At 40.4% G+C, this 26,835-nt stretch overlaps 1 protein-coding gene across 3 annotated transcripts in view; it reads right to left on the bottom strand.

The window, feature by feature from the left end:
- The window catches only part of NEGR1 (neuronal growth regulator 1), a 739,102-nt gene that overhangs the window by 337,516 nt on the left and 374,751 nt on the right, over positions 1–26,835 (bottom strand). For all 3 annotated transcript variants that reach the window (XM_054037808.1, XM_054037810.1, XM_054037807.1), the window contains exon 3: positions 7,347–7,472. In XM_054037808.1, the coding sequence (XP_053893783.1) occupies positions 7,347–7,472 (126 nt within the window). The remainder of the gene's footprint in view (positions 1–7,346; positions 7,473–26,835) is intronic.

The raw sequence follows: 26,835 nt of genomic DNA, 5'->3' as shown, positions 1-26,835 counted from the left end.
AATTCTAGTTTTTGTGCTTCCAGGGACTTTGTACTTAGGTTAAATATAGTGTGTGACTAAATGGTGGAATGTATATAATATTTTTACCCTGACCCTGTTGACCCATGGAGAATTGTCCAGATGTCCAGAAAAAGACTACTTGTGATTTATAAGGGATACATGTTATTAAAAATGTCTTCATTGATTGATTGATAAAAATGACTCATTGAGAGATGTTTCAGCTTATTGGGAATTACCTGTTGCCACAGATGTTTTCTACAATAAGAATAGAAAGAGGTTTAATGTTTTTTGAAGGGAGTTGTACATTTGCTGGGGGGATTTTCCCCATATCAGCCAATCGTCAAATTAGGGGTAAACCTGTATTCCTTGTATCCTCAGTTACTCAGCAATGACTGCCAGAACTTTGGTGAAGTCTTATGGGGCCAAAGTGTAGGACTCTGTACTGACAGTGAGATTTGCCAGCTAAGAATCTCAGGTACTTCATGTGAACTGGGTATACTGAAAGATGGCAGTATGTGTTCTGAAGCTGAGAGCCACAAACTAACCACAAGATCCAAGGTAGGGATTATGGAGACTAGGGTAACCATCCAGAATTTGAAACAATGGATGAAGGCCTTGAGATATCTACGGTTGAGGATGGGTGTCCACCCCATTTTCTTCTTTGGGACTAGGAAATAGTGGGAATAAAATGCTTTGCTCCTGACCTCTGGGGATACTTATTTCACTGCTCCCAGCTGTATAAGGGAATCTACCAGATGCTTCAACAGTGTCTCATGACAAAGATCCTTGAAAAGGGATGGAGAAGGTGGGATGGGTTGCCACAGCTTGAAACTAGGGTGGGGTACCCTATGCTGACTATTTTGAGGACCCACCAGTCTGAGGTTATCCCAGTCCATGTCTCCTGAGGAAGAAAGTAGTTGCCAGTGGATGGGTTGAAAGGAAGAGGATCCAAAAGGTGGTCCAGTCAGGCTCCAAACATGCACCTCAAAACGGTTCTTGCTAGAAGCCCCAGAATGTGGGGCAGCAAAGACGACAGAAAGGGCTGCCACCAATGAAATTACTGTCTCCTGCTTGGGGACTTGGAGGACCACTGTTGCTGATAATAGGGATGTTGTCATCTCTGTCTGTAGAAAGACTCTTGTCTCTGGTGTTTTCTCTTTGGGACTTAGGCCATGAGAGATCTTCATTTCTTATGCTGATGCTTCTACTTCAGAAGCCTCACTAAAAAGTCTGTACCAAGGAGAAAGTTGTATTTTGAGAGTAGCACTTGATAGTTCATTACCCTCATCTGGAGGCTCACTGAAGAATATATTTTCCTCCCAAAGATTCTTTGGATTTTTCTCCTAAAGAATGCTGACCTTGTTGCCTTGATTTTTCCTGAGCTGATGAATAATCAGGGTATCGGGTATTGATACAAAATACTCAAAACTCTTAGTGGATACTTGGCATCTTCTGTCAGCTCTTTTAGAAATTGCTAGAATTTAGCTAGAAATATGCCAGATCACTTTGGCAGGTTCAAGCAGTCCATAACTGATGGCCATAGCTAGACACTAAAAGTAGAAGGTTGCAGAATGTCCCGAGCTTCTCTTGTATGGGCTCTAGTGGGATATCCAGTATCTCCACCATTCTTTTTAGCAAGTTCTGAAAGACTTTTGTCTTATCCATAGAAGCCATGGAAGAGGAATAATGACTACAACTGGGGAGGAAGATGAGATGGTTACAGATAGCTGATGCTGTGGATCAGAAGAGCAATCATCACCATTATATTCCTCCTAACTCTCCATCAGTAGAGGATGGGACAGGAGAGGAGCTTAAGAAAATGGGACCTCTGTATTCATTGTGTGGGGTGCAGTTGAAAATGCAGGTTTCATAGCACATGGATTGATTACCCAGGGAAATCAGTATGACCATGGTTAATTGGGGTAGTGAGAACATGGGTGGGCAGCAGGTAGGGGGTTCCCTATGGGTCCTGCATGGTCTGGTATCCTTCAAGGATTCCTCTCAGAAATCTCCAAAAGACTCACATTGAGCTACCCAAGACAGTGAAAGGGAATATTCTTGTGAGGAAGGTCTGCTTTGTTCCTCTTCTTCTGGGGAGATAAAGAAATATACCTCTTCTAGCAGAGTGGCAGTTCTATCCAGTGTGCTCTGTGTAGCATCAGTGCTAGGAATGGTTTAGAGATAACCTCCTGCCGCCTTTTAGTGAGAGATGAGTCCAGAACTGGTCAGAATGAAAGGTCTCAGGTTGCTGTGAAGTGCATTGGTGCCATGAAGAGAGCTCTCAAACTAGTTTGGGTAAGAATTTGGTCAGTACCAAGGCAGTGGTGGGAGTTGAAGCAGTGGTTCTTGGTACGGAGAAACTGTGCTGGAGCTTCAGGTGCAGAGACTGACAGTGCTTGAGGCTTTGATATAGTAGTCAGCACCTATTATTGCTACTGGAGGCAGCACAGTCCTTGTTGTGTGTAGAGACCATTGTGCCAGTTTGGGTTTTGGTGCAGACACATCAAAGCAGGACTCCTTGTGGCCCCTGTCTGAAGTCATCACTGAGATGCCTGATGAGTGGGGCCCATGAGAGGTTTTCTGGGAACCTGGGGTGGTATCTTGGCTCACCAAGACACTTGATGTTTGAGATGGACCCAGTAGCTGGAGCTTCTTGGAGGGTCTGCCAGGGTTTGATATTGTTTGCATGGACTTTTATAGGAGAAAAAGTTTCAGTTTTGCCTCCATCACTTTCTGGGTCCTTTCAGAGAAGGACTTGCAAATCTAACCATTCTCTGGAGTACATCCCTCTCCCAGGCACAATAGGCATTGAGCATAGCCATCATTCACAGGTATTGCCTCATCACAAGAGGGGCAAACTTAAACCACAGGGAATTGATGCTAGCCATTTTGAATTATTGTACAGGGCAGATCCTTCTACAAAGTGGTGCATGTGTGTGTGTGTGTGGGGGGAGGAAAATCTATCAGTAATCTAAGTCTAAGAGGTTTTGTTTTGTTTTTAATATATGCAAATGGACAAAGACAACTGTAGAACAGCATCAGCATCAGCCATCTTATGCAGAGCAGGGTTCTGTCTCAGCCATCTGCTGCATGGAACTGAATGGAGGTTACAGCTGCTCCACCCCTTATATTCTTGACTACAGGAAGAGTAAGTGGCCAGGGCACAGGTGTCGCCCTAATGGACACTACTATTCAAAAAACATACCATCTTGCATAGATAGGGCACATGCACTTCAACAATGGAAAATCATTTGAAGAAGTATTCTAGTTTTCATTTAGTCCCAAGAGAGCTTAAGGGACATATGGTGACAGGAATATGTGGAATTCTGGCAGAACTGTTAAAATGCACTGGACCACCTATTCTTTTGTGGCTGCAGACACTGTTCAATGTAATCTGGAGAACCTGTCCAAATGACAAAAAGGCATTACTGGCAGCAAAAAGACTGCTTTTACTATCACAGCATTACTCTTCTAGCCATCCTAGGGAAAGTTTTTCTTCCATCTAGTTGGCCTGAACCACTGATATCTTAAGAAGAAAGAGAAGATCAGTTCAAGCTGGCTTCACTCCTGGTCGTTCCATGATGAAGCAAATCTTCACAGTGCACCAGCTTATCAAGAAGGTATGAGAATTCAAGCACCCCATTCACATTGCATTTGTGGGTATCAAGGCCACGTTTGACTTTATTGACAGGGAATCACTTTGAGTGATCTTGAAACTCACATGCCTCCCTGACAAACTCTGTAGAACGTTCTCTCTTTAATATGATGACTCCTCAAACTGCATTCTTGTAAATGGGAAAAGAACTACCTTCTTACTAATTAGGTCAGGCATGCCACCCCAGAACTCTTTAATGGCATCAGAGAATACGTACTTGATAAGACTAAGTAAAGGGTTGTTGTAGCTGTGTTGGTCCCAGGATATTAGAGAGACAAAGTGAGTGAGGTAATGTCTTTTACTGGACCAACTTCTGTCTCTTTCACCAACAGAAGTTGGTCCAATAAAAGATATTACCTCACCCATCTTGTCTCTCTAAGACCAAGTAAATGCATTTTAGGTATATACCTTGATGTTAAAAACCGTACTGACTTCAATTTTGCCAATGATGTAGTGCTAGTTGTTGAATCAATGGATGAGCTGGTTATGACACTTAAAGCCTAGGAAAGCTCAGTGGCAAAAGTCAGCCCAAAACTTAGTTGATGTAAAATCAAAATTCTTCCAGGTGGCAATTGCAAACACACTGAGGACTCTAGCATCTTCGTGGGTGACCACACAGTCATGACTTTTGGTGATTTCACCTATCTCGGCTCTGTTGTCAATAACATGAGTAGCGGCAAGTAAGAACCTGAAACCTGCACTGCATATGTTATCAGTACCTACTTTCACAAATCGAACACACTGGTAAATAGCAATATGACGCTTCGGTGCTAAAGAGCTTTAATGTTTCAGTGATAAGTATTCTGACCTATGGGACAGGCACCACACTGTCAAGATTGAAAAGAAGTTGGACACCATTCAAATGAAGCATCTCAAAATGACTGAAAAGATCAACTGGCACTCAACGCTCTCTAAGGTTCTAAGGTCATCTGCTCCAAACGTGTTCCAACTTCCCTGAGAGAGTCATCTTTGACTTTGACCCAATAAAAGCAGAATGGAAAAGACCCCCTGGAAGATCTAAAACATGATGGCTGGAGAAGCGTTAACAGACACCTGTGCCTTACAGACATCCAATCCCGTAACACACTAAATTTGGCTCAGAATAGAACATCATGGAGGCACATAATGAATTTGGTGACCTCTATGCTGTCCAAGCAACAGCATGACAACTAACCTAACCTAACAAGGGAGCAATACCTTGTGGATAATATGCAATGAACAAGAATGGTCTGGATGCTTCCCCTTCAAGAAACCATTAACACTACTTGGTTAAAAGACTTATAGATTGCGTGGCCAAAAGGGACTATAATGATTTCTAGGCTGACCTTCTGTGTCACACAAGTCATAAAATTTCATCAAGCCCATAACTTCTAGATGAGCTAGAACATATCTTTTAGAAAGACAAGGAAGAGTCTTTCACAAGCAACCCAACATATTCCCTCCCCCATGGACTGAGTGCACTGGTTCTGCTGCCCTCTCAGTCTCTGGCTCCACACAAGCTTGTGACCCAAATTTTGATTGCAAACAGAAATGCGCTATAACTGGAGGGAGGTAGCTCTAACAATATTATTTACTGATACATATTTAGTACTATTATACTGTATAGACTATATAGTTACATATTTATTATTATTTTTTCAGAGCTTTTGTCTGTATTTGACTATTGGTAGTTTAGAAAATACATTTTATCGAGTTAAATGAATTTCAGAGAGCATGCAAGTTACATTGCAATAAGCCGTAATTAGTCAACTTCTTTATTGCCATTTGAGGCTTGGTTAACCTTGCCTATTCTAAGGAATTCTTTTTTCTGAACATCATTCGCTCCTGATTCCTCTTAAGCAGGCAAGGTTAACCAAAACTCAAATGGCAATAAAGAAGTTGACCTAGAATGTAAAATTAAAATCTCTGTGACAAGTTTTAATTAAAACACAACCAAAGCACTGCTCCTCTGTTGAAAAGATAAACAGCTGAGCCAATGGGGTTGCACAGGGATTGCATCTAAAATAAAAAATATCAATTAGAAGCACTTATAAGACATTAGCAAGATGGCACTAGGGTTCAGCTAATGTAATTCATTTTTTCAGGGAACCCTAAGGAGTGCCTCCTATAAGCAACTTCATATATAAAGCTACCGTTCTAAAGTCTCCCCAAGGTTTCTGATACTATTTTGATTGACATTTAGTTATAAACCATCTTTATGATGCAACTGATTTTTTCTAGTTTATCAGTGGTCACTTGAAACAGATTTCATTGTCGTTGTTTTAAAGGCCAATAGTAACTTTTTCAAATCTTGTTTTGTAAAACAAACTATTGCTCAGACTCACTTTTAGGCACATGCTGCTATGTTCCTCCACATACAGTAATTAATTGCCATTACTCTGGTCAATATAGGAACACATTCAGTCATCCATTCTAAATGAAAAGTATCCAAACATCTGACTAAGCAACCAGAAAGTAATGCCAAGTAATGTGATCTCTCCAGCAACCTTTCAAACTAAATAATTAATATGGAAGTAAATAAAGGGGAATATAATATTTTAGTTACAGAACAATCATCAAATCAGTCTTATACTCCAGTAATGGGAGACAGTAATTCAGTGACAACACACTCCCAAACAACTCAATGGATTTCAGAAAAGTTCTTTGAAATAAGTGAGAGAGTAGAACAGACCCTTTATGTTTAAAATAAATAAAAATATCCACATAAAAACATTCCAGATCCAGCACCAATGCTGTGTACCACTTCCATTTAGCAGTGGTCGGCAATTCTGCTAGACGTAAAACACAGAGGACTGTCAGAGCCAAAGCTCTGAAACACGGAAGTGAAGTTCCTTCAGGAGTCAGCAACAGAGAGAGACAGGCACTGAAACAGCTGAGGAGTGGAACTCCCTTATACAGCCCAGGCACTGAAAGCTTGAAGGAGCTACAGTGTACTTGAGCACTTCTCTAAGAACATAACTTGCAATAAGCTGCTCTTGCCATCAGTGGGAATATACAGAGGCCTCTGAAGAATATTTTTTTCTATCGTACTAAAAACAGTTTAACTCTGTTAGTCACATACAAAAATTACTTTAAAATATAAAAAGCATTCTATATGTGGAATCAGAATCACAATTATTTCTTTAGATAGCATGTCTGTTTTCAATTTTTCATGTATACGTTAATTTAAAGCCATTTTGATAAACTATTCTGTATAACAGCATAATCACAATGCTCAGTGGTAGTGAAATATTAAAAAATATTAAATCAGAATGCTGTAAATTTCATCTTTCCTTTAGAACTGTGTCTGAAAGATTCCTTTGTTTTTTGAGATGTTTGATAGATTACTATGGTCAGCTGAAATGAGCATAACCTGCGAACCAGGAACTCTCATCCTGTCTCTGACAATGTCTCTCTTCTGTGTCCTTAGACAAGTCACTTAGGCCCAGATTTTCAAAAGTGAAGTTGAATTTTTGGTATCTCAATTTGTGTGTCTAACCCTATGTCTAAGGGCCTGAGTTTAACAGGTGCTGAGCACCCACAACTCTCACTGACTTCAGCTAGAGTTTGTGAGTGCTCACCTTCTCTGGTCCAATTGTCCTAAACTGGCCACACAAAACTAGTGGTGTCACTTCCTACTCTATAAAGGCATGAATGGTGATGGATTTCCTGAAAGAGAGAAACTCTGGGTTAAAAAAGGTTTTGTGCTTACCTGATGGAGAGATGTGTCTCCAAGAAATGGAAGGCTCTGGTTTCCCAGTGGCCAAGCAAGTAAGTGTAACATTGCTTCCTTCATTCACAACAATGTCAGTTGAAATACGAGATATCTTCGGAGAAACTGAAATGGAACAATGAGAAACTTTTTAAAAAAAAGAATTTTGCATTAGATTGAAAAAGAGTGATTCATTTCCTCAGATATCAGACATATGTCTTGAAGTCCAAACTGTTGGGATTTTTTTATATATATATAATTTTTTTGCTACATTGGTTTTCATGGTATTTTGCAAACAAATCCTTGTTCAGAATTGCTTACTTGTGACCACAACTATTCCATCATTTATACAAAGGTACAGCTCATGGCTCCGTATTAAACACTAGAACAACTGCAATCTGCTCCAGTTTATGAAAATTTGGAATAGCTCTTAGGTTCCTAGCAATCTGCCAGTGTAGCTCTTGTTTAGGCAAAATTCGGACATGCTCATGTTAGTCCATATGGACATTAAATTAAAATGCTATTGTTCTCTGAAAAATGATTATGCAAAAATAGTACTTTCCTATTCATTCCATCTGCTGCCTGTGTGTATCTAGAGTTATATCTCCTCACATTAGTGAGTAAAGTAAGTTTTTATTGCTTTTTACGCCTGTTGGTCCTGCAATGCCAATATAGCCGAGAGAGTGAGCTGCATTTCTTTTTCCTTTCTGTATATCTTAAGCAGAATTGTTCAGTAAATTCAATTTATAGGACTAATCAGAATATAATAAGGCTTCAGCAGTGTAACTGAAAGCTTCAGTGAGGGCATAACTTGAAGACAATGGAGTTTTACAAGGGTAAATGGGAGGATAACATTTGGCCTGCAGAATCTTTATTACTGGTAATGATGCACAGCAAGACAAGAACCAAACTTGACTTTTGGAATCCAGGCTGAGCTTTCACTTGTGAAGTGTCTTTTTATGTATTAACTAAGTACCTTTAGTATGGAAGTCATTGAAAGATAACAAGAGGGAACACCATAGTGCTATTTCTACAAACATTTTTCAGAGTACAGCCACATTCTCAATGTCAAACATGCAAAAACTGATATATTCTGGCACCTTGGTACCACTGCATCTTCTAGTAAATTTGATGAAACTTTAGCAATGGCTACATTTTTGTACCAAAAATGCAGTTTTCAAACAAAACTGTTCCATAATGCAAGCATATTCTTGTATTACAGGAAAAAATATAATTATGAGATTTCAGTTTTTTTAATAAAAATATTTATGAAGAAAAACAGATTTCCTCTCTCTTGGGGACAATATCTATTGTCTTTACTGGGCACCTCCTTTACTAACATTGTAATAGCAAAAACCTTCATAATGACAAAAAAATACTGAAAAATGTTCAGAAGATCTTGAGTATTTAATTTATTCCCTAAATCTTATTAAGGTACAGAAATACTCAAAATAGTTGGATCATATTAGTTAAAAATTCCTGATATCTTAACCATTACTTTTGAAGAAGAAGGGCTAAGGAAACCTTAAATTACATTAGAATCTCATTAATTATTACAACCTTTATGAAACAGTGAGTGAATAAACAATTGTTAAAGAGCAAGAATACACTGTCCAAAAATGCTTTAAGTTCCGTTTCTGATAACTGCAGTTTGCAGTATTTCACATGGTTGTATACAGTTAAATATACTATAGTGTTCTATATAAGTTACTAAATATGGAACCTCACTGCAACACTATTTAATATTTGCTAAGAAGGGAGACTCATTTTTTAAAATATGGATTATTGGGTTTGGCAACTAGTGAAGTCCAGGTTATTAACACTCTTCTATGTGTATTATGGGCCAGATTGTGACTGGACGTCTGTGGGTGCATAATACTTGAGATGGATGCAAGGAGCCTTCTAAATTCAGTGTAGGTGTCAGCCTCAACTATAGTCCTTGCATTCCCTGCACTAGAGCAAGCAGCAGTGTCACCCCCATGCCTCCAAAAGGTTTCAGCAGAAGGGTGGGCCAATGGCTCTGACCCAGGGCCGGCTCTAGGTTTTTTGCCTCCCCAAGCAAAAAAAATTTTGGCTGCCCCCACCCCAGCCCTGGTCTTCCCCCTACACCCCCCTGCTGCCTCAGCCCTGGGCTCTCCCCCCTCATCTGCACCCCATGCCATCCCAGCCCTGGGCTCTCCCCCACACACACCCCATGCTGCCCAGCTCTGGGCTCTCCCCTTCCCCCCCACCTGCACTCTCCTTCCACCCCAGCCCTGGGTCACTGGTAACTTGCTCCCAGGGCGGGTCATTCAGCAGGAATTTTGGATGTGTACAGAACACAGACAGGATTGGTTCCCAGGGCCAGCTCCAGGCACCAGGCAACATGCTTGGGGCAGCACCTGGTAAGGGGCGGCCAATCTTGGGGTGGCAGGGGGCGGCGCGGCGCTCGGCAGGGGGCGCTCGGGGGGGGGTTCCGGCGGCGCGGCGCTCAGCGGGGGGGGCGGGCTCCGGTGGTGTAGCGCTCGGCAGGGGGTTTCCGGCGGTGTGGCGCTCGGCGGGGGGGGCTGCTTGGGGCAGCAAAAAAGTTAGAGCCGGCCCTGTTGGTTCCCATATGGTTACAGAACTGCAGTTAAGTGGAACAATTTTCAGCTTGTGTGACTGGAGGATATCTGGATAAGACTGTTCTCCATAAATGAGGAAAAGTTGAGGTGCCTTTATTATTCTTTTGTTCCACTCTTTGTTTCTATGGAGAATTTGCCAATGCAATATCACTGTCTTCCTTTTAAACAAATAAAACTAAAAAAGAAAAAAGGGGCAATGGCTGTTGAAAATAGCAATTCCAGTCCTAAAAACCACTGGGAGGCATTTCTTGCTCAATTTTATCCTACTTTTTCACAGCAAATTACAGTGGATCAGTATATTTGATTTGGGAGAAATGAAGTAACAGCTGCCCAAATTGAGCTTGAGCACTCCTGAATTTTGAGGTGATCAAATCTGGAAGGCAGGTGCTAGATTCCCTTTCTGAATATTAGCTAAATCTGGAGAGGAAAAGTCAATTTCTGCTTCCATGGCTCAGAAGTGGAAATCTTCCTATGTGCCTGGTACTGTATCTAAAGCTATCCAGATCCAGAGCCTCCCCTCCCTTACTTTTCATTTTAAATTCTAGTGGGATCCACATACCTCCCTTGCTTGGCTTCAGATAGAGAGGGGCGCTGTCCATTTAGTCCACACAATTCCGTCTTTGGGGGCTGCAAGGTGAGGTCACACCAGTATCCCTAATCCAGTCTGGGGATGTCTTCTGAAGGGGATATCTGGGAGAAAGCCTTCTACTCCTTGGGCACACTTGTTCCCCATTCACAGTGCCACCCCGCTCTAGCAGTGAGCGCTCCATTCACAGCAAGCTGCAGCATGAGGTTTCAGCTACCATACTCCCTTCCCCTCCCTTTCCTGTTGATAGCGGCCAAGGGAATGCTGGGAAATGTAGTTCTTTCCCTGCTCCAGGGCTGGCTCTATAGGCAGGGAGCTAACCAAGGAACTACAGCTCCCAGGGCTCCCTGTTGGTTCTCAGCTCCCAGGCTGGATCCCTGCCGGTTGCCGCCCCTGCAAACAAGCTACCCCAAGCAGGTGCTTGCTTTGCTGGTGCCTAGAGATGCCCCTGCTCTGACCTGCACACTTGCAAGTAAGGGTTGCTGGCTCTCAAAGGTCCTGATGCAGCTTAACCCTTTACACCAATCCCTCTTCCCAAATCACACACAAGTGTCTTAGTTAAAACTAAAATCTGACCCGATGCGCACAGTAGTAAAATAGCTGTAAACATATGGGGTCAAACGCTGCCACCCTTCACATTTCCTTCCAAAAAGGATGGAAGTAGATTAGGGGAGCGGGTATTTAGGGTAAAACAATGGACCACACCTCTGGTTTTAAACATGGCCTTTAATTTTATTCCACTGCTCAGTACACAGAGAACCCATATAAATTCTGTACTAGTGGGTTTCAAGAGAGCCAAACTGGAATGGCACAGTACCTCATAGTTCCCCTCTTCCTTGTGACTACATGCACCACAAATCCATGATCTGGCCCATAAATTCTTCTCGGCCATTTACCCAGTTCAACCAAGAACAGCTGATTCAAGAATAGTTTATGATTATCCCCTCAATGTATTTTAAAAATGACTTGGACAGTGCCACCCCACAAACTGCATACATCAGAGACAATGAAACCAAGTTGCCTTTGATGGGTAGCCGCTATGTTTCCTTGAAAGGAGAGGGCCAAGAAATAAAAATAAATAAACAAATAAAATAAAATCAGTTTTACATTTCTGTGTTGTAAACAGTGGTAACCATAATAGCAGCAGCTGGGGCTGTGTTGTACAATTATATTTTGTAAACATTCTTTTATCACAGGCATTTACTCACTGAAAAGTTGCTCGAATGACTCAGCATCTGCTAGATACTGTGTACCATTCTTTGCAGATGTTGAATTCTGCATCAGCTAGAGACTATAAATATTGAGAATTCAGACAGAATGTGTGTCTGGCTGTCTAAGACCATGGGTTACCATGAAAATCAAATAATAAATAAATAAATAAATAATAAAAGTAAATTACTACAGATATATGGATTTACATTTCAAATTTAATCCTAAAAAAAAGCTGTATGGGGAAGGTAAGTAGAATTCCTAAAAAAGGTAATGTCCAAGTTCCCAGGCATCTGCCCTCTCTGTAGAGTTTGGAGTAAGGCAGTTCCATGCTAAAACAATAAAAGCAACCGATTAGGGCAGGCAGTCGTGAGGGAACCTGTTTCGGGAGGAAAAGAGGGAAACAAAGGCTGGAGAGAGAAACAAAGGTTGGGGAAGCCATGTGACATTGCTAGCAGCAGCTCGGAGGGAAAACAGAGCCTGATAATTCTTCATAGCTGTTGCTAGGCATAGTGTGAACTGAACATGAAAGCCTGAACTACCCCATAAACAGCTGAGAAAGGAAGTAATGCAATGAATGCTGGTGTATGGTACATGAATGCAATAACATGTTCTTTTATCCAAGACCTGGGGTACAAATATCCTTGGTTTATAGAAGCATGTTCGTAAGCTAGTCTGACTACATCTACCCGACGAGCCTCAGTTATTACAAACGTAGGGTATGATTAACTATTACATTTTGAATAGTAGCCACTGTTTGGTTTTGATGTTTTGAATTGCACCATTCAAAATTATTTTAACAATACGTACCAGGGTAAGTTTGGTCAAATAGATCTATAAAAATAACACAGTCCAGCTTCTTTGCCACAAGAGCCTGTGTAAGGCTGCAAAAATGCACACAAATCAATTTTGCAGCCTTGTACAGGCTTTCAGAATAGAGAGAGTGGATGGAGAATTTATTGAATCTGGCCTACAGATACCATATACAGAATAACATATTTGAAAAAATACGCTTCAGCACTTTTCAAAACTGCAGTGCATAAGAAAAGCACCACTTCTCAGTCTATACAACTCCAGAAACAAGATGGAAGTTTAATAGACATTTCTAGTTAAGAGAGACAAGGTGGGTGAGGTAATATATTTTATTGGACCAACTTCTGCTGCTGAGAGAGACAAGCTTACACAGAGCTCTTCTTCAGGTCTGGGAAATGTAGCTTACACAGAGCTCTTCTTCAGGTCTGGGAAATGTCCTTAGACAATCTGTTCCAACCTGGTAGTTAGCTATGGCACTCAGCACATTTTCCAGACCTGAAGAAAGAACTCTATGTAAGTTCAGAAGCTTGTCTATGTCACCAACAGAAGTTGGTCCAATAGAAGATATTACCTCACCCACCTTGTCTCGCTAATATCCTGGGACCAACACAGCTACAACAACACTGCATACATTTCTAGTTTATTAATTACTTACATCACTAGGATTATTTCAGTAGATGATTTTCTTTGTGGAGACTTACAATTTAAGTGCAGCATAATAGTGGAAGACCCCCCCCCAAATCAAAATCCAAGGCTCCAAACGTGCAACCCTTACTCTTGCTGCTTAACTCTGACAAGAATCGTGTTTAGCGATCATTGCTAGATCAAGAGAGTTGCACACATGTACATGCATAAGGACTATGCCCATCTCACTGATGGCCCACTTTGTTTATACTCTTCCACAATGTGGAGGGCTTCAGAATGAGTCTCTCTGAGCCTAGGACCTATGTGTCCAACTTCCACCAAAACATTCTGACTGCTAGCCCCAGTTATTTTGCCATGTGCATATGGACATAGCCAACCAAAAGCTGCCCCCATGTGTGCACAACATAGTACTAATAAAATATAAATAAATAAAACCCCACAAACAGCACAGTGCGCCCTAAGTGAATACAAATGAGTTTGGGCAACTAAAATGGTCTTAGTGGTGGTGATGGAGGGGATCCATGAAGTAATACAGGTTGTAACCACATTTGAAATACTTTAAATTGTTCTGCACATATCACTTTTGTTCATTAAACAAGTTACATGTCATCAAAATGTACTTACTGCTAAATGATGTGATGGGCCTGGGGCTTATCGGTGGTACTGCCTAGTGGTTAGGTCCCTGTGTCACAACTCTCCCCTGTCCCTAGCATTCCCTGCCGTTGGTCGCTCAGACGTGGTGGCTGCCTCTCTTACAGTAGACAGTAACTCGGCCTCTCGCCAGGTCACCACTGAAGTCTACCCTTTTCCGGGGTAACAGTGCCCAGCAAAGAACAGAAGTCCAATGTTCCCCCAAAAGGAGCTTTTTGCCCAACTCTGGGTTCCCGAAGACCTCACACCCTTACTTCAGCTCTTATAATGTCTTATCTCAAGGTGTGGGGAGCTTATGCCACACTTGCGGCTGGCTGGTATGGGAGCTCAGCCCTTTCTCTTTACCAGGCTTCAACCCAGGGCCCTATGACTGGCAGCAATATTAAGCCCCTAGGAGAGCTCCAAAACTGCCTCCCTCAGCCACTTTCTACCATTTACTTTCCAACTCCAGGGTTGTGGTCACAGTCTCACAAACAATCAAAGAAAAGATAAAGTAAACGGTTCGTTAACCCTTAAAGACAAACTAGTCCCCCCTCCAAATCCTGGGGGAGCTACCACTTGCAGCCCCACTCCATGCAGTAAGGACTCCTGCTGAACCCTTACTCAGGAACTCTCAGGATAGGTCCATTCTTCTACCCTATTTGCTATCCCCTCCTTTCTGAGCTATCTAAATTCCTTCTCCAGCTGGAGCAGGCTCTGCAGGTGTGATGGGGCAGGGGCACTTGGGCCTAAAACTGCTCCTTAACCACTTCTATCCCAGTGTAGGGTTCACATACCCCATCACAAATGAAAAGAGGAAGAAATTTTCCGTCCAGTTTTGTGGGAACAGAATCTTATGCCTTTATTTTTAAAATAAATATTGTAGGTAGCAGGTTTCAGAGTTGTAGCCATGTTACTCTGTATCAGCAAAAAGAATGAGGAGTACTTGTGGCACCTTAGAGATTAACAAATTTATTTGGGCATAAGCTTTCATGGGCTAAACCCACTTCATCAGATGCATGCAGTGGAAAATACAGTAGGAAGATATATATATATAGATATGTATATATATATATATACACACAGAGAACATGAAAAAATGGGGGTTGCTCTAGCGGGACTAATCAATTAAGGTGGGCTATTATCAGCAGGAGAAAAAAAACTTTTGTAGTGATAATCAGGATGGCCCATTTCAAACAGTTGACAAGAAGGTGTGAGTAACAGTAGGGGAAAAATTAGCATGGGGAAATAATTTTTAGTTTGTGTAATGACCCATCCACTCCCAGTCTTTATTCAAGCCTAATTTAATGTTGACCAGTTTGCAAATTAATTCCAGTTCTGCAGTTTCTCATTGGAGTCTGTTTTTGAAGTTTTTTTGTTGAAGAATTGTGATTTTTAGGTCTGTAATTGAGTGTCCAGGGAGGTTGAAGTATTCTTCGACTGGTTTTTACTGTTATAATTCTTGACGTCTGATTTGTGTCCATTTATTCTTTTGCATAGAGACTGTCTGGTTTGGCCAATGTATGATGGTGTTATAGGACCAACTATTTCCCCATACTAATTTTTCCCCTACTGTATTTTCCACTGCATGCATCTGATGATGTGGGTTTTAGCCCACAAAAGCTTAGGCCAAATAAATTTGCTAGTCTATAAGGTGCCACTCCTTGTTCTTATTGTAGATAGGTTAGTTTTCAGTATTAAAAAACCCATATGTCACTGTGAATATCTGCAGATCCAAGTCTATTAATCTTCAAGTTGTCATTTCATCATCTCTCTGACAAGCCAAGCAAAATTGCATTAATAGGAGCATTGCCAGCAGATCGAGGGAAGTGATTATTCCCCTCTATTCAGCACTGGTGAGGCCACACCTGGAGTACTGCATTCAGATTTGGGCCCCCCACTACAGAAGGGATGTGGACAAATTGGAAAGAGTCCAGCAGAGGGCAACAAAAATGATCAGGGGGCTAGGGCACATGACTTACGAGGAGAGGCTGAGGGAACTGGGCTTGTTTAGTCTGCAGAACAGAAGAGTGAGGGGGGATTTGATAGCAGCCTTCAACTACCCGAAGGGGGTTTCAAAGGGATGGAGCTCGGCTGTTCTCAGTGGTGGCAGATGTCAGAACAAGGAGCAATGGTCTCAAGTTTCAGTGGGGGAGGTCTAGGTTGGATATTAGGAAACATTATTTCACTAGGAGGGTGGTGAAGCACTGGAATGGATTACCGAGGGAGGTAGTGGAATCTCCATCCTTAGAGGTTTTTAAGGCCCGGTTTGACAAAGCCCTGGCTAGGAGCTGGAGGAGGGACATGCTGCTCCTTCCGGGAGCTGCGAGGAGTCACGGTAGGCAGGGAGCCTGCCTTAGCCCAGCTGCACCACCGACTGGACTTTTAACTGTCTGGTCAGCAGTGCTGATCGGAGCCATCAGGGTCCCTTTTTGAACAGGTTTTTTGGTCAAAAACTGAACATCCTGGAAACCTTACCTACACAGCACCCTATGCTGAACCTGCCTCTCCCCTTCCCCCTGTAGCTAACCCGCCTATGGGATACTGGCCACAAAAATGGACCAGGACAGGAATTGGCCAAAGTGCGGTTGGGGTGGAGGGTAATCTCACTCATCTATGAACACCAAAGTGGGGTGGATAGGAACCTTCTGTCCCAGATCACTACAGAGTGGTAGCTGAAGTTTTCCTTTTTCTTTTCACAATTTGTTGTAGGCCATGAGGGTGGAGTCTTCAACACAATCGATCATTTCTCTCATTAACTGAGAAAAATTAAACTATTAGCCATTCTTCTCTGCTCCTTCAAACATTTTTGCAGTTAACCAAGTGAGTATCCAATCACCAAGTTTGGTTGTCCCATAACCATATTTACACTGGATAGAGTTTGATAGTTTGAGCCAAGGAAAGGATGATGATACTCATGACACACATAGTCCTTGTTATAAGTGGAGGTGGCTGAGAAAGGGAAGGACTCTCTCTTTCAAATCAGAAGCTCAGTGTCTGTGGCCACATAGCAAAGAAACCCTGTACAGTTTCTGTGATTCACCCATCACAAAGGCTAATTTTCATGAGATACAGTCCTAAAAGCATTTTAAAAACTGGAATAAGTCAAGGTGCAGATGGGGAGTATTCACAGGTACCTTGTCATAGATCACCTATACATTTATAAACCTGATCCCATTTGTAAAAGAGAGCCCTTATAAAACAATATTTTTATTCCTATTGAAATGCATAGTATACAACTTATTCCAAGATTGTGGAGATGGGTATCTTTTCCCTTGTACAATTCCAAGCAGATGCTCTCTTTTGCGATATGATATTATGCTAGAGCACCCAATTAACATCTTTAGTAAATTCCCAACATCCCTCACCAAAAGTACAGTTAGTACACTCACACCCATTTCTAGAGATTACTGGTGAGTCTCTATTAGCTATACGAACTTGACATTACTCAAAACTGATCAAGTTCAGACTCCAGGAAGCCTTAAGCCCTCAGGACAACCTATGAGACTTTCACTGCCATAGGTACTACAATCATAAACGCAAGGAAAGCTAAGAAATAGGTCCAAGCCAGAGAGACGGCAAAGAAGAAAGAGCTTTTGAATTCTTGGACTTCCCCATCCTCTAAATTCACTTAATGTGAGGGATACACATTTTGTCACTAAAGCAAATTAACTATATTTGCAGTGCATTATTTCAATTGGCAGAGAGAAACGCTGCCAATGTGTGGGATGGCAGGGAGGACAGGAGTCAGTTGAAAGGAAAATCTCAGGCTTTTCAATTTTCCATCACGGGTAAGTACATTACTCTCCCTCGCTGTTTGAAATAGGTTTGTACATTTCCACAGAAATAAAAACATATTTCAGAATGTGCCATAACCAAACTTTCAAAAATAATCCACGCTTTTCCCAGTTAATTTAATGACCCCCCAAACCCCACACATTGATTACCGAGCATTTTCAAGATTAGAAACATACAAAAGAATTATTTCCACATTTTTCTGGTACATGCACACAAACATTTTTTTTGGAGAGGAGGGCTTGACTAATGGCTATTTGTGGGGCATGTTTAGCTGCCACAGAATACTCTGTTGCTCTAGGGGTACTTGGATGACATAAAGATGTCACCAACCCACATCGCTGTACCTATCATAGGGGACGTAGCTAGAGCTTTACCTATCATCGGGGACTGTCCTCTAGCTTTAATGTGTTGGCATAATAATCAACATAGGACTGTTACAAACCAGTACAATTGATAGCTTCTCTGGTGCTGTTCCACATTACGTTGGGAATCAGGGCCAGAATTAGGGACATGCAAATAGGTCTTATAGACACCTTGCCTTACCCTCCCCCACCTTTCCTTTGCTCATTGCAGAAAAGGAGGAATGGAAAATCTGGCCCATCCACACAATCGGCTGTTAAGTATAATGATTTATTTTACTTTGACTGAGAGATACAAACACCAGTACAAATATGGGAGAGGGAAATACGCGAACATTGATCTCAATGGAAATTGAGGACACTAAGCATCTTGCAGTATCAGTCCCAGAACAAAACCTTCTAAAGATATATCTGCAGGTCTCCAGCCAATGAAAGTTCAATGTAGTGATGCTCATTTACACCAGCAAAAAACCTGGCCCATGAAACATTTTCAAAAATGGCTTCCAAAATTGCAGCAACAATTTTCCCCCGAGACATAGGAACATTGACTTTATCAAGGAAACTTTATCTGCATAGAAAAATCAGGTAACTACCCAATCAAATAACTATTCAATTTTCAAGCAAAAGAATGAAATCATGACTGGAAAAAAAATTGTGCTAACAGAATTGCACCTGCAATTTGAAATGATGAGTTGAAAATTTGACTTCTTAAGGCTAAAATTACTTCACAGTGTCCCTTCAATATTGTAGCAAAACTATTGAAAATAATTTATATTTGGCATCATTATATAGGAATAGGAAAGACTATATGGTAGAACTCAGCTGCTTTTTGTGCTACATAAATCACTGCATAGGAGCAACTGCAATTCAAACTTTGCCTTTATTTATCCAATAGGATATAAGAACTCCCTTAGTCACATACAACCGTATGGGTAAACAGAATTTTCTTTATCAAGAAAATGATGTGATCTCCCACCTCCTATATCCTTCCAACACCATCTCCTCCTTTTTCTCGTCTCCCCTGCTACGGTTTTCATCTGCTCTCCTCTTGTATCGTATCCACATGATCCCTTGATCCACTTTCCTCACTGCTACTAAGCTCCTTCACCCCCAAAATTTCACTCCCTCCATTTTACTCCCCTTAAGTTCACACTCTTCTGGCTTGCTCCTCTCAAAATAAAATCATGTCATGTTCTCTGCCATGCTCAAACACCCCACTTTTGACCCCACCTACTCCTACAGCTATTTCCCATCTCTCTTCTTTTATCTCTAAATTCATACATATCATTTACAACTACTTCCACAAGTTCCTCTCTTCTAACTACAACTTGCTTTTGCATGCTCTATTCCACCAAAGCTCTCACCAAGTTTTTTGATGGCCAAATCCCATACTCATCCTCCTTGACCTCTCTGTTGCTCTCACTCCTCCTTGAAATCTTGTCTTTCCTTGGCTTTTGTTATTCTACCCGCTCCTGATTCTCTTTCCCCCCGTCTATTCACCCCTTCAGTTATGCTTTCCTTCTCTCCTTCCCACTGTTGGCAGAGATCCTAGAAAGCTCCATCTTTGCTGCCCCCCATCTTCCTTTATATTCTTTTTCTAGGCGATCATATCTGCTCATAGTTTCCACTTCCGATTGCTTTCTTCCACCCAATCCTACATCCCATCACTTCCCCCATTCTCTGTCACTGTGAACACCATCACCAACCTCCTTGTCACATAGGTCCATAACCATGACTAATCTTTGACTTTCTTTCTCGTACCCCACACATCCAGGCTGTGAGCAAATATTGCCACTTTTTTCTTCATAACATTTCTAACATCCATCCTTTTCTTTTTGCTCCCATCACCCATCTCAGTTATTGTTACCACCATTTCTGACCTTCCTACAGTCCATACAAAATATATCTTCCTTTCCTCTTGCTCTGATGACATCACTGCTCCCCCCCAGTTCCTCCACTTGTTCCTCTTCACTTCATCAAGTTCAAGCTTCTTCTCCTCTTCATGTTTAAGGCCTTCACAGTGGTGCCACAATCCACTTGTCCGCACTTATCACATTGCCCTGTACTTCCTCTGTTCTGCCAGTGATGTCTGTTCACCTGTTTGTCAGCATCTTACACAGATGCATCTGCAGCATCTTGTATGCTGCTCCTTATGCCTGGAAAGCAAACTATAAACTGATCCAATAAGCTCTTCCTTCCCTTCATATGTCTCTCCAAGAACCACTTCTGTGCAATTCCTTGTACTTCTTGCAGCCAGTTAATGATGGCTGGTTTAGGGGCAGATGGCTATATCTGGCCTATCTTATTCATGATATTAATATAAAATAAATTGTAAACATCTATACTATTTTAGTATGTAATATAATTCTGACAGAAATATTTAAACACTAAAACAACAGAGCACTGTAGTGAGAAGAAGTATTTTAGGATATTTATAAGCTTGAAGACTTATGATACTGTCTAATATCAACAAGAGAACACTGGCGAGTAGAGATGTGGGGAGGATAGAAACACTGTTTCATGAAGGATTTGGAGATTTCAAAATTTGGTTTAGTTTAGAATCTGTACAAAATCCCAAAATTCTGAACCTCTCTATGAAGAAAAATTTCCCAATTTTTTTGTTTTGGATTTAAATGATTTGTTTCAACAAAATATTTGACTTTAACTTCTATTATATTATATTACATTATATTATATAAAATAAAATAAAATATTCTAAATGAAAAGTTATTTCAGAATGAAATATCAAAACATTTTGTTCCAAGATTAGGCCATTCTGACTTTGTTGGACATTTTTTTCCCCCTCCAAAACAAAATTTTGGCAAAATCTACACAATGTCATGAAGCAATTTGATTTCAACAGAATTGCATTTTCTGATGGAAAATTATTGGTAGAAGTTTTTCAAACCAACTGTATTTAAAGCCAAAACTATGAGGCATAAACTTTGAAGAAAAAATACAATATTCTACCGTAATGGTATAAAACATTACAGCTTACAATTGTGCTATTAGAGTGTTCTATGAATTTCCTGTAGAATATTGTAGGTTTTTTTATTTTTTAATATGAGAAAGCGTGTCTATTTTCATCATAATGTAGAATTGTCAGTACCCAATAAGATTTCTTTTGTGAATACAGTTTTATAATTAAGCAATAATGAATGGGTTCAGTGTAACTGGTTTCAATAGCTCAAGTGAGTCCTCACTTTAGACTGCCAAACATTTTTTCTGGCAGCTTAGGTGCACAAATGTTTATGCACTCTTTGCTGCAAACAGGCAAACAGCAGTGATCATGAGAGCTTGCAAACGTTTGTTCACCAAAATTCAAAGCTTTGCTGCCCAGCTTGATACAACTCTACTTAATTTTTCTATTCAAAAGGTATAAAATATTGTTTAAAATCGGAACTGTAACAGCTCAAGTCCCTTTAGGCAGCAACAGCAGGAAGTGTACTACACACTAATAGTAAAGCAACACATCACAGAAAGACCAGGTCTCTGCTGTGATTCAGCCTTCACTTTGGTAGAAACGAGCGTAAGAATGTGTGTATTCCTAAAAACCAAACAAGTCTGAGCGGACAGCAAGAGAATACCCGAATGCTCTCTGTATTGGTGGTGTCAGTAGACCACTTTTTTCAGCCAACCTCCCTTCAGATACCTGCTTTCTACCTAAATTAGAGAGTAAGCATCACTGTGGTGCAGTGAAACACTACACCAACTCGGGCACAGACCTTGTTTTATTTTCTGAGAGCTATTTTGAGCCTGCACGTAGTGTATAGCAAACAGCACAGCAATCTCACAGATTTCCTGGGACAGCTACCACAAAAAGGGACTTATCCTGGGAAAACCTTGACAGGAGGCAAACCTAACATGTATTATAGTTTGATTTGATAAGACTATAAAAACTATGAACATAGTTTTCACTTTCTATAGTAAGTTGCTGTGTACACTACAGATAGCCTGTACGTTGACCCAAATGATCTGACAATAATAAAACTAATGTATTTTTAAAATGGTATCTTCGTAATAAACATTCCAGTCATTTATAAAGCACCTTTCATTTTGGGCCACTCTGCAGAGGTCATCATGAGCTAATTTATTAAGTTTCAGTACATTCCTATAGATTACATTTCTGCTTTTTATTCAGTCCATGAATCCATGTACTGTACCTAACATGTTAGTTCTTGGTCTCCTCCTTTTTCAACCCTTTTTTGAGACTTTCAGTATTTTAACAGCTGTTAGGCAGAATGGGGAAAATTCTGACCCTGATTGAAGTCAACGGGAGTTTTGAAACTAACTTCAATGGGACCAGAATTTCACCCAATTAAATGTGTTACATCTCTTTCAGATCAGATGGGTACAATATACCAAGGGAAATATTATGCAGAAATAACAAGCCTTAAAAATCTCCTATTAATACGTTAACTGCCCATTGTGATTAGACACAGAGAATTAGGGCCTATAGTTATAATTAATACATTTGACAGACTTCAGCGATCTGACTAGAATGATTGTAAGACTGGATAAAAAGCAGCAAAAGTATACGTATCTAAAATTTCCAGAAATTGTTTTTGTAATTCATATTTAAATTAAGGTCCAACAAAAATTCAGAATAGAAGACAATTACTATCAAGAGAGAGAAATGCTGCCAATAAATAGATCCCTGTGTGGATACAAATTCATATCCATGGATGCAGATATCTACCGATATCAATCGGTATCCGTGGAACCACAGGGCTCTCCCTGGAACTGCAGCGGTAAAAGAAGCGGAATGAGGTTGCCGCCGCTCCCAGGAACCAGTGCCTCACGTTGGCAGCTCCTCTGGCGAGGCTATACTGCTCCCACCCCCAGCCCTACCCCCATCCCTTCCACGCAGCTGTCTGCATCTCCTGTCTGGGGGCATGCGCACCACTTGAACACAACTGCTGGTGAGTCTAGTGCCCACCCCAGTGGGCGGGGCTAGGGATGGTACAGTTGCGCCAGAGGAGCTGCTGGTGTGAGGCACTGGCTCCTGAGAGTGGCGGTCCCACGTTCTGCTCCTTTTGTCGCTGCGGTTCCTGAGAGAGCCCTGTGGTTTATATCCACAGATACCCACATCCGTGGGTATAAATTTGTATCCACGCAGGGCTCTACATTAATTAAAAATCCTTTTTCATGAGGACTGTCTTATTCCATGACAAGAGTATTTTTATATCATTTATCTAATTCTAGAATTACAATAGATAGCCTGCACTGTAAGTAACATTAATTATTAGTTTTTAATTATAACACCAATTTGTGTCATTTTAGTTAGTGTATTTACATTTTGTGTTGGTTTTGCAGAAATATAGAAATATGAAAATATTTTAATTTTATGGGAATAAGGCTTGCCTACATTTTTCTACTAAATTTTATCAAAATAGCCTAAAGAAAGAGAAATCTAATCACATTTATAAATAAGAGTAAATCACTACAACGTTGTATAAAGTCTTTCAAAATAAATAAAGATAATAAACAGAACAATTAACAATCAAACATGAAACTCCTGACTTGATATCTGAATGATGCAAATTAGGACTGATAGTATTAGCTTCCTCATTTTAAAACACTTTGAAAATTGTTTTAAATTAAAGGTCTATGTGTTTTGTATTCAAAAGTTCATTTAACAATAGTTATTTCTCTCCTTGCTACAATTATAGAACTGTTCAAAACTACTCTGAAATAGATCCTGTTAGACCTACTTAGCATAATCAGATTGGTATCCTTAAATTATCAGTCATATTTTTCAATGTCCTAACCAGGCTATGAGTGACAAAATCTACAAAATCGTGCAAAGCGGTAACATTGCTTTTTAAGACAAAGTGGTCTTTCTTTTCATAAATTAGATTATTATAATTAATGGCTAATAACTCTTTTTTAAATGTATGGTATAATTCTTCCATTACACTGGTGTAAGTCAGGGGTGACTCAAGTGAAGTCAGTGGAGTAATACTGTGTGAAAATTGTATTAAATGAAAGGAAAATTAGAACCTTAGCTCCCGGTCTTTTTATTGTTTCCTTCTACATATTTATATATGTAGAAGATCTATTTTTAAACACCACACAGTGATAAATAAAATGTTAAAACTGTGTTAAATTTATACAAATAAAATGATAATATAAATGTATAGTGGTGTATTTTAGCCTTGGCTTGCTATAGTTAACATCTTCACTGGCTTCCTCTTGCCTTCCATATCAAATTCTAGCTTCTTGTGTTTATTTTAAAAAAGTCTACACAACTCCACCCTTACTGTATGTTTTTGTTCTCATTTCTTACTAATCCCCTTTTTTGTACCTGTGCCCTACCTGAGACTCCAGTCACTTTGCTTCCTTTGTTTCTTTCTCCCACTCTTATCCTTTATGTCTTTCTCCACAAACTACCCTTTCGTTCTCTCCATTCACATTCCTCCTGAAAAAAACTTATGCAAATCCTATCCATGATAACTGATGACCCCCCCAAAACACAAATAAAGTACATTTTTTATTTGTGTTGATGAACAAGGGCATCTCATAATAACAGTCCCTCTCATTCTAAAAGTCTGCAGAGTTCTGGGACTGTGCCCAACTGCTTCCTCTGGGGAACAGAATGCCTAAACTGGGGTGGGAGATCTGGATCATGGCCAGACCTGGTCTGCCCTGGCCCATGAATCAATCAATGTATCAGAGAGAGCAGTCTGATGGATGGAGGCTGGTTGCTCACTCTGTGTATAACTGGAATACTATATCAAGTTCTGGTGTCCACATTTTATAAAGGATGTTGATATATTTCAAAGGGTAAAAAAAGACACAAATTATTCAAAACATTGAAAATTTGTCTTGCAGGCTGAAGAAGTTCAATCTATTTAGTTTATCTAAGAGAAGGTTAAGAGGTGGTGATGTCTCCTCTGTAAATCTCTGTGGTCACTAGTGGAATCTATGGGCTAATGTGTGCTCCTCTACATGAGACAAGAGCCATGGATTTGTTTAGTCCAAATTCCACGGGCCTTGTTCCCACTTTGCACCCTGACCTGACTCTGCCCTGCTTCCTAGATCTCTTATGCACCTGGGACAAAAAAGCAAAACAAAAAGCCCAAATCTCTCCCTGGCTTCCCTTTCCTAACTGCTTCCAAACTCACTGATACAATCATTATTTCTCCTCAAGTTTTCATAACTCTGTGCTCTTTATTTTTCTATACTCCCTCTCCTGTTGTTCATTTAGTGGCTGTTTCAGTGGTTCCGTTTCTCCCTTTTTGCTTTCTGTACTCCCCTCCTATTTTTCCTTAACATTTTATCCACCTTTTACCTTATCTATCCTCACAGCTTCTCTACCCCGGCAACTGCCAAATCTGTGTCTTACTATGTTGAGTCTTGAATCTCCAACTGGCTCTCTGATAGCTCATCTTAAATCTTACCTCAGCCATCTCAAACTCAATGTAGTGAAAACTGAACTCACATTTCCCTTATCTTCCTCCCTTCTCCAGGGCTCTTAATAATCCCAGTGTCCTCTCCATCCTCCAGGCTTGCAAACTCACTTCACATTTGATTCCTCTCTGCTCCCTCGTATTGAGTCTGTCACCTCATCCTGATGTTTCTTTACTATATTGTATCCCTTCCTTCACTATTGCCAAAACCCTTGTGTATTCCCTGGTTATTTCTCACTTTGTCTGCTTTAACCTCCTATTTGGCCATCTCACCTTACTCAATTCTCTTCCATCTAAAATACAGCTGCTGAAATCATCTTCCTTCCCTGCTACTTGGATCGTGTCACTCCTTATTCAAATGTCTTCCCTGTCTTTCCTCCTCCTTGTTATGTTCAAGGTTCTCTTCGACAGCTGCACAGCTCCTCTCTTGCCTTTACTATGTATTCACTCCCATTTCATCCTATTACCCCTTCTGCTCTCTTCATTCATCCCAATCATCTGTCTTATTAACACCCCTTGTATCATTCCACTCTGATCTTTTTGGTTCTTCTGTGTTGGAAGATTTGTCATCTTCTACCCTGTCTTCAGTCAAATATCTCCTGAAAGTACTTGTCTTCTGCAAAATCTTTCAATGATAATCTTCCAAAAGAAACATTTAAAAAGTAACTAGACTACTTTGAGATTGGACCTTCCAATCCTTAGTTATCTGGTATGTTCTGTGTCTGAACTGTATTCTTTGTCCAGTTTAGATTTTGTGTCCCTTGGCACAAAGACGATGTCTTCTATGTTTTGAATAACAGTGCACACACAAATAATAACAGGGCTCATAGTCACAGAGTTCCCCTTTTGGGATTTCTCCCTTTTCATTATTTTAAAGATCAGATGTAGCTTTGTAATATATCATCATAGAGGGCTTGGGGGAAAAGAGTTCACTGAGATATAAACACAAATAACAAAATCAGACAGAAAAGTGCTGTTGGACAGTATGTGACAGTAGTATTAATAATCTTTATAATGTTGTAATAAAATGAAATGCCCTTCTATTGGGCTCACTGTGCCCATGTCATAGAGGCAAAATCATAGTAGAATGTTACATTAGACATGAGGCTTTGTTGAGCCAAAGGAGAAACCTTGTTCCTTATTAAAAATAAAAATATATTTTAGAAATTTATCATAAATGCTCTCATACACTGAAGAAATACTATTACAAATCTAGCACTTTGGAACATTACTATAGCAAGTGTGGCATATATTTTGTAATAAAGTTTGGAAAAACTAAACACTAACAGCAAGGACCAGATGCACTTGTGTCTTCTAGTTCCCAAACAGCTTCTTTTCAGATATAAATTATGAATTTAAATGGCAAGTGTTTGCTTTCGTTCCAGTGTATAGTTATGTGACTTTTTTGAAGTCACTGGGCAAGCAGCAAATATT

Source organism: Malaclemys terrapin, chromosome 8 (assembly GCF_027887155.1).
Source record: "Malaclemys terrapin pileata isolate rMalTer1 chromosome 8, rMalTer1.hap1, whole genome shotgun sequence".
Classification (NCBI taxonomy): domain Eukaryota; kingdom Metazoa; phylum Chordata; order Testudines; family Emydidae; genus Malaclemys; species Malaclemys terrapin.
Note: the sequence above shows the minus strand (reverse complement) of the source record. Positions and strands in the feature narration are given on the sequence as shown.